Source organism: Akebia trifoliata, chromosome 16 (genome assembly GCF_017979445.1).
Source record: "Akebia trifoliata isolate Shusen 1 chromosome 16, ASM1797944v1, whole genome shotgun sequence".
NCBI classification, from domain to species: Eukaryota; Viridiplantae; Streptophyta; class Magnoliopsida; order Ranunculales; family Lardizabalaceae; genus Akebia; species Akebia trifoliata.
The window spans coordinates 16013474-16027197 of record NC_141390.1 but is presented as its reverse complement, the minus strand read 5'-3'; the positions used below and the strand labels follow the sequence as shown (position 1 = coordinate 16027197).

The 13724-nt window shown below is 35.4% G+C and overlaps 1 protein-coding gene across 5 annotated transcripts; it reads left to right on the top strand.

Moving 5' to 3' along the window:
* Positions 1–1064: 1064 nt before the first annotated feature.
* On the top strand, positions 1065–11771 carry LOC147382634 (uncharacterized). Of its 5 annotated transcripts, none has more exons than XR_015173444.1 (3): positions 1065–2771; positions 6015–6170; positions 11440–11771. XR_015173444.1 is itself a non-coding variant. In XM_086427890.1 (2 exons), exon 2 carries the CDS (start codon positions 2064–2066, stop codon positions 2676–2678), a length of 615 nt encoding a protein of 204 aa, XP_086284016.1. In that variant the 5' UTR covers positions 1080–1247; positions 1347–2063; the 3' UTR covers positions 2679–2943. The 5 variants fall into 5 exon arrangements, 1 of the variants encoding a protein (XP_086284016.1); XR_015173445.1 differs by lacking the exon at positions 11440–11771 and adding an exon at positions 11205–11433 and having other exon boundaries at positions 6015–6151; XR_015173442.1 differs by having other exon boundaries at positions 1080–2771; positions 6015–6151.
* The last annotated feature ends 1953 nt before the right edge of the window (positions 11772–13724 follow it).

The window sequence follows — 13724 nt, the reverse complement described above, 5'->3', positions numbered from 1 at the left end:
GGGGTTAAGAGGGAAGGCAATAAAGTAGAGCCCACTCCATTGTAGGTGGAGGGAGATAAACTGTAAATAAAATATTTTCCAACATTTATAATTTTCAATGACATATGTATAGTGGATATACGCTAAGGATTAGTTTTCGAGTGCTTAAGAGAATAAAGTTCTTCTCAAACTTGCCACGAATATAATTATGACAGGTGTATAAAAAAGAGAATCCAGGAAAATATTATGAATTCATTGGTTGCTTTTTTTGGGGGGTGATTTAGACATAGGCCCTCATATTCTATTGAATATTTGATTACATCCCTATGTTTTCAAACTTATGAAATTGCATCCCTAGAACTCAATCTCTTCTTATGAGCTAATATGAAAAAGACATAAATGCCCTCATCTTTGACGTTTCGTTAAAATCCTTGAATTTTTCCCCATAAACTAGTCATCTTCTAGCTTTTTTCCATCTCATCAATAAATTATTTTCATCTATTCAACCTCATCTTCGATCTATCATTTTCAACTTCACCTTATTCTCTAATTATTTTTACCCAATTTTCTTTTTTTTATTATAAAAGTAGGAAGTAACAATAAAATTTCTACCCAATTTTTCATTGCTACTTAAATACCCAATCTTCAACTATAATAAAAATTCCTTGTTTTTTTTCTTTTAAAGATTAATTGTCTATAAGTTCCTCATCTTTAATTCATTGTTCTAAGTCAGGCCTTAACAAAATCCTCTATTTTCTACCTAATATTCCATCATCTCTAACTCCAAAATAGATAAAATCTTAATGTTGAAAATATGAGTAAAAATTCTTACTCGTAAGTTGAAGATGACTCGTTTTGGGATGGAAAAATCAAGGAATTTTGACTTATGGCAATTCCCATCATTCCATAAGTAAGACCAAAGTCGAGGGATTTAATCAGTTTAAAAATATAGTGAAATATTCGTTAAAATATTGGAATCTTCGTCGAAATCACCATTTGTTTTCTTTCACATTTTGCACTCTCTCATTAGTGGTTGGACAAAATTACGTCCAACGATGTCGTATTCTAAAACCCAACTTACTTTGATACCCTCTGTCCTAAAACCAGAGGAGCAAATCCCGTTACTTGTGATCTGAAAAGATAATGGAAAGAGAGAGAAAAGGAGAAGACTGGTTTGGAACGAAGGACTACTGAAACACTAACAACTCCCAAAATCTCTTTATATCTCTTTTCAAGCTCAAACTCAAGCTCAAGCTCAAGCTCATTAGGTCAGTATAATCGATTCTACAGCTTCATAGTTCTGATTTTTATCTTTGATTTTTCTTAAAATCCATTTTTCTTCTTCAATGAATGATGCCTCCGAGAAGAAAAAAATGGACAGAAGAGGAAGAACGATCCCTAATCGATAAATACAGAGAGATGCTCTCTGATGGAACCCTAACTAAGATGAAAACTCGTGAGAAAAAATTCCGACCCATCGCGGCCTACGTTAATTCCCTGCACCACACTCGTGATCCAATAGCTTTCCCATGGCAATGGTCTTGGAAAGATGCCTCTACAAAGGTCCAGAACATGCGCCATCAGTATCTCCTCGTTAAGCAGAAAATCAAGAAACCCCCAAATTTGGATCACCAAAGTCATCATCAACATCATCAAGAGGAAGAAGAGGAGGAAGAAGAAGGCGATTTTGATTGGGGTGAAGGCCTTTCGCATTGGCCCAATTTCCTTAATTACAAAAATGTGTTTGGTGACATTTCTTTAGGGAGTTCTAATAACAATAATGATTCATTTAACCATGAAAACAATCAGAATTTCATGGCGGTTAGTGGTCGTGAGATGGATATTGTGCGGTTCGGGCATTTGGGTCCGTCTCCGGAAGAAGGTTTTGGTGTTGGGATTGATGGTGGTGAGAATGGGGTTTTGGGTTTAGGGTTAGGTTTGAATATGATGGAGAAGAAGGTGAAGAGAATAATAATAATAATAATGGGAATGTTAGTAATCATGTGAAGGATGATGGAAATGATGGTTTCGAGTTCAAAGAAGTTGACTTTAATGGTTCACAATTGAAGAAAAAAAAGAAGAAGATGAAGGCATCGGAGAAGCGGGCATGGGCTTTTTTGGCAAACCAGTTTGCACAATTGAGGGATAGAGAAGCTCGGTTTGAAGACCGTGAGGCCGAGAGAGAGCGAGAGAGGCAAAGGGTGGAGCGGATTTGGGCGGAACGTGAGCAAGAACGCGAGTGTAAGATTGAGGAGAGAGAGAAAGAGAGGGAGAGAATCAGAGAGAAGAAGAGAAGAGAGAGGGTTATGGAATGGGAAACGATGGAGAAGGATTATGCCGAGAGTGAGAGACGGAGGAGAGAGGAAGAGTTGGTAATGGAGAGGGAATGGGAGGAGAGGATGGACCAAAGGAGATTGGATTGGAAAAAGAGGATTGATGAAATGTTGAATCAGCATCGGGTTTCAATGGTTCAGATTCAGTCTCGTATTCTTCACGACCAGCAGACTGTTACGAGCCAGTTAATTGGTATACTCTCACAATGGACAAGTCATCCGGCCGGGCTATCTGATCATACCGGAGCCGGAAATCCTTATCTTTCACAAATGATACAGAATTTACATCATGTTAATGAGATTGTTCATAGTGAAAATCGGGTTGAGGGAGATAATCAAGACGATCAATTTATTGTTGATGGGTAGCGTGGCTACAAGATCACTAATATCCATTTAAACAGTTCAGAAAAGGGGATGTTTGTATTGGAAGCTCATGATGATGATGATGGAGCTGTAGAGGTCAGTGGATTTCAAGTGCATCGGTGTACTTGTAATTTCTATTATGTATGCTAATTTTTTTTATCTTTTTTGGATTTTCATTTACATGAGTTTTTCTTTACTACTCCACTTTTGGTTGTAACTTGTAACTATTTAATCTATAATGATGAATACTATTTAAGATTTTTAGAAAGATTACTCATCTCATATGACTACTTGTATCTTTCTCTTTCTCTCTGCATTTCTTGTTTTATAGTTCATACTTTATAGAATAATGCATCTGTAGTAAATAAAATAAGATGAAGTAGACCATATTTTTTTTTAAACACTCACCAAATGTACCTTTTTCTTTCTTGCATTCCATGGAAACTAGTGCAATGTGAGATGCCCCGAAGCCGAGTGGAAAGGGTAAAATAACTGCTATAATCACTACTTCACCATCCCTCTACTTCATAAGTTTAGTTTCGTTGCCATCAACAACCATGAAACAAAATGTGATAATCTTTGAACAATTGGAAAATATAAGAAGTTGAAGGAATAAGCTTAAGAAGAAAATCACAAATTTAAGAAGAAAATCACAAATGGAAGTAACATGATCAAGTATGAATAATGAATGGGAAAGGAAATTCAACAAATATGAGTAGAGGGAATCCATCTCTAGGGCTCAACATTTCAAAGCTACAGTCCCTTGATCTTAATGTTGAATCACGTACCTTGGCCTGTTGCAGCCAAGGCCTGCCTAAGAAAATCATATGATCCTGCTCAGTAGTAAGTGAGATAACTAAATAGACTACTAGAAGCATCCTTGGATCAAATTTTTTTATTTTTAATTTTATTTTTATAGTATCTCCTCAGAGCTACACCTTCTGGATAAGCCATCCCCAACTTGAATGGGTGTATTTCGACGTTAATATAGAAGTTCGCCCTACTTTCAAAGTCTGGATAGTCAATCCTGACAAATAGTTATTTCATAGTACTATTCTCTTGCAGATCCTCAGTTCCCTTTCTTTCCAGAATCCCCTCCCTCTGATTGATTACATTGCCTATCTCTGCGGCTCCCTTTCTCCGGCTGAAGCAACTCAAGAAGCTGACTGATGCCTTCCAGACATGGACACTAGAATTTGTGACAACTGACAACTTGAGCGCTTTTGAAAACTACACGATAAAAATCCACATGAAAGCCCAAGAAATAAATATCCATATGTAGGAAGGCATGCAGTAGGTCCTCAATCAACTAAAAGTACTGCTACTCAACTAGATATAAATTTACCAAGACCAGTCCCAAGTAGGGAGCTCATTAACAACTTCAACTCCTTTGACTAAGATGATAACTGACATTTCTTTTTGATTCAATGGATTCAGAACTCCTAAATCTAAAATTATACCTTAAAAGTGTTACTTATTTGAATGAGACTTCTTCTCATATTTTTCTTGGTCAATTTATAGGTGTTGCCTTCTCATAGAACTCAAATTGGCATGCTTCATCAGCTTCCCCAAAACTGATTGATAGAAAAAATGTCCTCCACTCTTTGCTCCCCCTGCTTTGCTCTCAAAAGAAGACATAGAGAAACTATAAAGGCAAGGAGGAACTAGTAATGTGCCTTTTTGAAGCTCTCGTGGGGGGAGTACAAAATGTTCAATCATTAACTGAATAACCTTGCTGTTCTCTATAGAGGTTCCCTACGAAAGGTTGAAAGTTCGTCTTTGTTTACATTTATTATTCTTTGCGACATAAAGCAATTGATGTGCAAGGCATGTTTCAAATAGACCCAAAGAGCATGCCAATATAAAATGGTTTACCAAATTTGAAGTATCTGCACAAGGCAGTATGTATGGTGCTTAGAGAGACTTTCCTTATGAGTAGTCTTATTAAATTAGGTTCCTTTTTAAATTTGTAGTTCACTTTAGGTAGGATTTATGAAATTTATGGTTATTTCAGTTTTCTGTTTTGTGAAGAATTCTAGGGGTATTTTAACATTAATCTCTTTTTTCCTTCTCTTTTGATAGGTAAAGGTTAGTCGTTAGCAAGGTGAAGTTGGTTTCAAGGGGGTTGAACTTAGGAAGTAGGAACAACACACTCCACACATCTTACCAACTTAGCTAAGTTGGCACTTCATTTTAGGATTAATCTTAAGTCACTTTATATGGACGGTTGAGATTGAGGGTTATATTTTTCTCTATAAAGTATGGCTATTCATCATTGTAATGGAGGATTAATTGTGGTTGAATAGTGAAGGACATTGTATCAGGGCCCATGCATGTTTGTGATTTTTGTAATCGATGTCAAAAAATTGATAATAGGATAGGGCTGTATGATCCTATGGGGAAGTTTCAATGTTGTGATCATTGGAGATATAAATGTTAATCATATTTGGGAGGAGTGGTAGAAAAATAAATCCAGCTGGGAAGACAATTTAAGATAAGAGGACTGCATGCGTTAATTTTTTCATCAAATATTCATTCAAAAACTGTGGTAGAGTTTGTTGAACATTGACACATCATTGAAGGAAACAATAATTAAGGAAGGTTGATTAGACTTGATTGTGATGGGAGTGCATCTTGTTGTCTGGGTTGGGCTGGAAAGGGGAGTATTTTAAAAAGTGCTGGAGGCGAACTAAACATTTTTCCATGAAATTAGATCCATCAAATGTTTGAAGATTTTCTTGGCCAACTTTCAACGATTGCTAGTGGTTGAAGATGAGTTATCAAATCCTACGAAATGGGCTAGTGGTGAAGGGAATTATTTTTCAAGAGTTGCCAACAATATTGACTATTAGGGAGTTGGTGAGAAGATGATGCATCATTTATTTTTTCTAAAAGCTTAGAAGTGCAAATGATGTATTAGAATCACTTGCTAAAGAGGGAGGAAAGTAGAAATTTGCTGTAAAAATTGGGAAAACCCTAGAGCCTGTCTACACTGCTTCTAAGCTACTCAATATAAACCAACCCATATGAATCATCAATAAGAATTTATTAACGTTCAGATCCAACCCACGGTTTAAAATATAAAACTTGTTTAAGGTCTCAATAAGCTGATCCAGATGTGTTCAATGAGACAGAATTATATATAGGGAAAAATAATGATAGATTTAACCACCAATCCCTATCCCAGTGTTTAGCGAAACAATATTTTTTTTATAATACATATTCTAAAAACAAGTTTTTTAATTAATGAAATTAATATTTTTGTAGTAGATTCAGTGCATACCCTTAAGCATGCCCAAAATGAATCAAAATCATACCATACTTTTGTTGTTCACTCAGTTCACGCCTTTGCTCTTGGAAGAACCCACATTCGAACGAGGATGAGGCCAAATTGTGCGGTTAATTTCAGAGCAAGCTGTGGAGTTTGGTTTGTGAAATTGCATTGATGAGGAGCGTCAGACAACAAAACTAGGAAGGTTGCTACTATTACTTCAGGTTTAATTTTTTTTTTTTGATAAGTTGATCAATTGTATTAATTAGTAAAAGACCGGTTGAGAAAACTAGATACGGTACAACAAGAACATACATCACAAAAGTAAAATTATACAATTAATTATCACACATAACATCCCATCTAAATACAAAATCATCAAAGAACACCCCTTTGAAATCTGCCTCCAATTTACTCCAAAAGCACATGACACCTAGCACCTCCATAATAATATCTTGAAACTTCAGGTTTAATCTTATTTCTCCATGATCATATGATTGGCTGGTTTGATCAAAGAGACATCAACAGTGAGTTTAAATATTTAGAGGAATGGAACTCAATGATGATAAATGGGGAAACTGATGTAGAGTGATTAACATACAAGGCGTGTGTCAAGGAGATCTCAAAGAGCACAACAGTCATAAGCATTGTACATAATGCTAGTATTTGTAACATGGAATCATAGCCAAATAAAGCATGAGTGGTTCCAAGATTTACTGTTTGCTTCAATAGTTCATTGAAATGAGGTTGCTTTAAAATAATGATTTGCTTCTAGTAGTTCTTGTAGACGAGTGGTGCCATTACATCTTATAAACATCCTTGATTGCAACATATTCTTGTTCAATGGAATCCGTTGTGATTTACTTGGAGATCGTTTAGTTCTCATTCACATAGACATTAACCCTTGATGTCCACTAATGTACCTCTTCTGGTCTTTGGGGTACTGTCAGTAGGAGTTTATCCACTCCAACCCCCCACCCAGCCACAAAAAAAAAAAAAGAAAAAAAAAAACATCTATCGGGTATCCTTTTCCATGTATGAAAATGGTCATTGTAAGTTCATCCCACAATTTAAGTGCATGACCCAAGATTTGCATTTCGATGATTTATGATTACTTATTTGTTTTAGTTACATCTTTTTTTTTTTTTTTTTTTTTTTTTGAAAAGTGTAATGTATTGATAAAGGGAAACAAGTACAAGAGAACACAAATACAAGGAGGCCGAGGAGGCCTCACAAAGAGCAAAAAAGAAAATAAAACAAACTAATTACAGAGGTCGTTCCATCTAAAGACAAAATCATCGAAAGAGAATCCTGCAAACTCTTTATGCTGTTTAGACCAAAGGTACAAATAGCCCAAAATCTCCAAAAAGCTTGCATGCGAGCTTCTAGACTTACTATTGAACACCCTGTTATTTCTCTCGTTCCAAACCCCCCAAGCAATAGCCGAGGGAAGCATAGCCCACAAAAGTCTTTCTCTAGAATTAAAGTCATTACTAGCCCATTCAATTAACAATGAGGAAAACTTACAAGGAAGGACCCAATAGATGCGAAACCGACCAAGAAAATAAGACCAAATAATAGAAGAGAAAGAGCAGTGAATAAGAATATGATCCACAGACTCCTCATCCCTCAGACAAAGTGAACAGCAATTAGGGGTGATCCAACCCCGAGCAATCAGATTATCCAACGTGAGAATCCTACCAAGGGAAGCCAGCCAAACAAAGAAAGAGACTTTAGATGGGATAGACTTACACCAAACAATGGACCCCAAAAGGGATCGCCCTGCACGAGGGTTAAGACTCTCATAGAAGGATCTGACAGAAAATCTCGAATCTTTCGCCCTCTTCCATTCCCACCTATCCTGTTCTCCCTCATTGAGATGAACCGTATGCAAGAGATCAAGGAAAGATATAAAGTCGTTTAACTCCCAATCATTAAAATTTCTCCTGAACCCCAAATTCCACGTAGGACTAGGCTCATTGCGTATCAGACACTGCTGGATAGAGCAGTTCTTCTTAATAGAACAGGAGTACAAAGACGGGAATTGAGTAGCCAGAGAGGCTGTACCACACCACAAGTCCTCCCAAAATCTAACTCTGTCCCCCGTCCCCGCTTTAAACCTAATACCACTCTCAAAGTCCTCGCTAAGCTTAAGAACCACTCTCAAAAGTTTTAGTTACATCTTTGTATTCTAGTATTTCCCTACTATACTCAACCAATCCAAATCATTAACATTGATGTGATTATTTCTTTCAAATGTTAGAAGAATTTCTTGCACCAACATTTCTTGGTTACTTACTCCAACAACAGAGCTTTACTTGCTGAGCTCTAATTGATCTCTGAGCTAATCTAGGCTTTAGGGCTTGAACTGCTTTTGTGCTTCAAGCCCTCAATTGCACAGATAACCAATTGAGCAATTTCCTTTGAGTGGTAGACTTCAAGAGTCATCTAAGATGCACTCAAATGTGTACTCTTTAACGAACTGCTTGACACCAACTTTATGCAGATCTGGGAAAATCTGCTCATTACAAACACCTCATGATGGCAGAAAATCATAAATCAAGGATCAATATACGAGGAAGGAAACTCAACAAATAATAAGTAGTGCACTCGAAACTACAGATGATAACCCAGAAAATTCCATACCAGAATGAATTGTCTAAAGAATATTGAATCACTCCAAACCCATATTTTTCAATTATTTGTATTATAGAATTAGACTAATTAAAAATTCCAAAACAAGTGAGTAATTTCCAACTAAAATACAAGTAGACTGACGAGAAATCTAATCCTCCAACTCAAATAACAGCTGAGAATCGTTTTTCCCTTTTCTTTTGTCTTTCTTATTTCCCTGAATGGTATTCCAATTCTCACTCCCCAACCCCATCCTCTTTATAGGTTTAAGTGTAAGGGTGGGGTTTTGGTCCCAGGTCTGTGGTAGTACAACAAACAGGCTTCATCACCTCACCGAGATGGTACCCTTCTTCATTCAGAAGAGATGTGATAAATAATCAAAATTTCACAGATTGATCGCAATAAAGATGAGAATGTTAAGATGGAGAAGTGGAAAGACTAAACCTGATAAAACTTAAAAATGGATGTAGTTATGAAAATGTATGACTAGCCAACTTAGCTAACTGGTAAGACGTGTGGAGTGTTGTTCCCACAGCCTAGGTTCAAATCCTCTTGAACCCTGCTTCATTTGTTGCTAACTGCTAACCATAACAAAAAATAATAATGATAATAACGAAATGCATGACTAGCCCAATGGGTGATAAACTTAGAGTAAGTTGATTAAGTTGGTTTGATCATGTATAACGAAACCAGATGACAACACTAGTGAAAAAGAATGTGCAATTTCCACTAACCACTAACCCTATACCTGTCAAAAAAAAAAAAAAAAAAGAATATTCAATTTGAAGGTTCTATAGGAGCGAGAAGAAGACCAAAATGGAGATGGGTTGAGGTATTCAATGCAGATATGAAGATGCTTGAATTAATGGAAGGTATATCTTTAGAATTTAATGGAGCATTAAAATTTGTTCAATTATGATATAAACTTTTCAATATTTTTTTGGCAAACTTATCTGAAGTTTATCCATTTATAACTTGGAGAAGCAAAGTTTTCTTGTCACATTTCTTTGAATTTTATTGTCACATTTCTATCCCCATTTTTTCCGCAGTTGTATGCTTGTGGGTTATTGTCAAGTGAAAATGAATGCTCCGTTAAGAATTGTTGAGTAAAAAAAACTTGAGGGTTGAAATCAATATCAAACTTCCTCAAATTGTATACTTCGAAATTGTTCTAGGTACAAGTTTTCATTGTAAGTTGATGCTTCTTTCATACATTTAAAGCTACACAAGTATTATAAAATGTGCAAATGCTGTATTTTTATGGATCTATCTTGCATTCACGCATGATTTATTCTCTCTCAGATTTCTAGGGTAAGAAAACTGAAGATTTGGGGACAGCCATAATTTCCTTATCATCCTAAACAAGTGCATTTAGAATCATTGGTCAATTGAGCAGTGAAACATCATTTGATTTACTTAAATAGCATTAACTTCAACAACCAATTGCAAATCTTCCCTCAATTTCTCAATCTTTCAGGTATTGCATCAATATGAGTAGAATACTATTCATCTTACACTTGTTAGTCCCAATGGTTGTTTTTTGTGTTATAGTGTGTTATGAATGTTCATCGTTCCTGTTCCTCCAATATGATGCGCAGAACACTACCTTTTCCTGTAAAACCAATGTGTTTATTTTCCCAATATTTTGGAAATAACTCTAAACTTTGTTAACTGACATTTTTTTTACAAAATTTCCTTCTTGTCAAAAACCAATGTTGTCATTTAATGCATCAACTTAAATTATGGTTGTTTTTGAGTATTTTCTTAAATTTTGACTTAGATGATAAAAGAAGTTATGCTTTATTTCCTGATGAGTAAAGCCTTGAATAGAATATTTTTTGGATAATAAATACTTTGATACTTTTTCCATGATGAGGTAGTCTGTACTCTCTCTGTATTCGTACTCTCACTTATGGGGCCCACTAGGTAGGATACCATGTTGGACAATCTATCCATATAAAGACTTGCTCATATTTTGTGTAGACCACATGAAATTAGTCCAGTATGCTTTTTATAATTTATCGAAAATTTGACTTGAAAGTGGGGAGTACAATTCAGGAGCAAGTATAGGATAACTCTTGATCTTATTTTATATACCGATGTTCCCTTCTGCAATGTGTAGTTTCATTGGTAGGTTATATCCTAGTTCAGAATAATATATTATTGGAATGTGTGATTGTGTATGTCAAAGGTGTGTCATGCAACATGCAGCTTAGACCTTTTTGTCACGGATATATTGTTGTCCCTGTGCTTAATGTGAAACCTATTTTGAGATTTCTTGTTAAACAGTGTAACCAAAATTTACTATTTTCATTCCATTGGCTGGAGCTGCTCTGGGTTGAAATTTTTGGATGATGTCGTCGCCTTCTTATACATTTTTTTTGCCCGAATTTATTATTTTGGACACTGTTAAAATATAGATTAGGGCATGGTTCATTTGATAAGTGACAATGGCTTTGTTGATTGGGGAATTGATACATTTCCATTTAAGTTTTGGTGTAGCCATGTAGGTAGCAGGCAATTCTTGGAGATTTGATTGGTAGATAAACCATTGCATGATCAGCTTAAATCGATTTAAGAAATTAACCTATAATACAGGGCGCTTTCCTTATATTTCTTTCCAGATTAAGATGTTTGTTACGGAGGAGTATGAATGGTGCACTGAAACTGAAGCAAATATATTCTACTACTGGATCGAAGAATACTTTCTGCTACCCGAAAGTTATGAAAATCAGGAAATGTTGCTTTTCGGACCGACAGTTCTTCCTTATATTTTTTGTTCTTAACATTGGGATTTGAACAGTTGTTTGTTGTATTATTTATGGTTCACTCTGACATGATATCTCATTTTTTTTACAGATGCATATGGATGAAGCTTGAATGCTTGATTTGAAAGGTTTAAAGTATCCAAGACTCTGCTCTGTGTATGGTAGTCCAGCAGTTAAACAATAGAGGCTTTGAAGGGGTCACCAGGAACCCCATCTAGCAACAGCTGATCGAGATGGAGATCAATATTAGATTACCTTTTTTTTTTTTTTTTTGTTACGTAGAAGTCAGGAATTTACTTGCAAAAGCTCATTGTTGATATTCAGAACATCAAGTCAAGCTTATGATGTCATACCCTCTTTGTATCTATGAGAAGAATGTTGAAAATGGTGTGGACGAAAATAATAAGAAATGGAGTTGATGAAGATTCTCTTATCTTTTTCTTCTATTTTTTTTCTCTAGAGATCCAAAAGTAACCATCTAAGGCAAAAGAAAATCATCGAAAGGTCTAGATTTTGATGGAATCATATAATGTTCATGATTTTGACAGGAAATGGTATGCAAAATATAAGTTTATACTATTTCTTGACACTTTAAAAAAAAATAAAATTGATAATTGATCTGAGAAGTAGTGATCACCGCAATATTATAGCCACGATTGTGCAGCGAATTACTTCGATTATGTAATGATCACTTTGATATTGCTTCCTCCCTCTCCCTCCTTTCTCTCATATAATAGAATCCTGATTTTGTTTTTAATGACTCCTTAAATATGCAAGGAGTGCGTGGTGATCATCGCAATAGTTTACTTTGATAAATCTTCATAGGTTCTACATCTGGATTCGATCCATTCATAACATCAACAGGGACTAAAAATTCCAACGAATTCGAGTTTGAATCCTTCTTCATCCCCATCATGAATTGGATTGAGAGTTTCCTGTCTCACAACGAAATGGTTTTAATCTTATTTGCATCATTAAAACAAAGAACATATCATAATACAATTAATGAATTAACTTTGCGACAGAAGGATGAGAGGTTTTTCTACGAGAAAAACCCTGATCACCTCTCTAACGTGGGAAAAGTTATATATTAAGAAGAAAAAATAAGAAGAGACAATAATGCCCTTAGTTTAAAGAAAACAACAAACTAAAGAAATCTCAATACATAATAAAGTCTCAATACTCCCCTCAATCTGGAACAAATATATATCAACCAAGCCCAGCTTGACAATCATAGAGCATGAGGTGGATGGCCCAATTGACTTGGTCAATATATCAATAAGTTGTTTTTTAAGGAAACATAGATGAGGTCAATGGTACAAACTTGGACTTTTTACTTGAAAATGCGAATATCTACCTCAATGTGCTTAGTCCTCTCATGTAGAATAGAATCAAAGGAAGGCATAATAGCGGACTGATTAACACAGTATAGGATAGATGAACCAATTACAGGAAAACTCAATCTAGTAAGCAAAGATCAAAGTCAAAGGATCTCACATGTGCCCTGAGCCATAACACAATACTCAATCTCTGGATATGATCGAGACACGACGCTTTGTTTCTTACTTTTCAAAGACATGAGACTCCCTCCATGGAAAGTACAAAAGCTGGATGTGGAGTGACTATTTGTGAAGGAGCCAGCATAATAAAGAGAGTCGTGATAATCTAAACCCCTTTTTTGTATGCTCCCTTCATATAATCGTAAATCATTTTCTTTGGGATACACAAGTAAAAAAGATTTATGTTTCTGTGAACTACAAGGTCAAGGACCGTACAAAAAAGAGAGCCAGATTATCATTAGTCTAATCAGAATCTGTATAACAGGAAATGAATGACTGAACATGAAAATGATAAAATAGTCCCAAACTAGGACAAGACTTCAAATATCATAGAATCTAATAAATAGCCTTGAAATGTGATGTCTGAGGCACATGCATGAATTGGCTCACAACACTAACAATGAATGTGATATCAAGTCTACTATTCATCAAGTAAATCCACCAATCCATAAAACGTTAATAAACATATGGATTTGGGAGAAGATCACCAAATTCGACATGGTTACAATGATTCTGGTCCATGGGAGAAAAAGCAAGATGACAACCAAACATACCAGTATTCTGCAGTAAGTCTAGAGTGTACTTTCGCTGTGAAAGTGAAATGTCATAACAAGATTGTGTTATTTCAATAACAAGAAAATATTGTAGAGGACCAAAATCTTTTACTTCAAAAGTTTGTTATAGTTCTATCTTCACCTTAGCAATCCTAGGTATATCATCACTAGTGATAATTATATCATTAACATAAACAAAAACAATGGTACACCCTTACAGAGTTGAGTGATGAATAAAGCATATATGATCATAATGACATCTG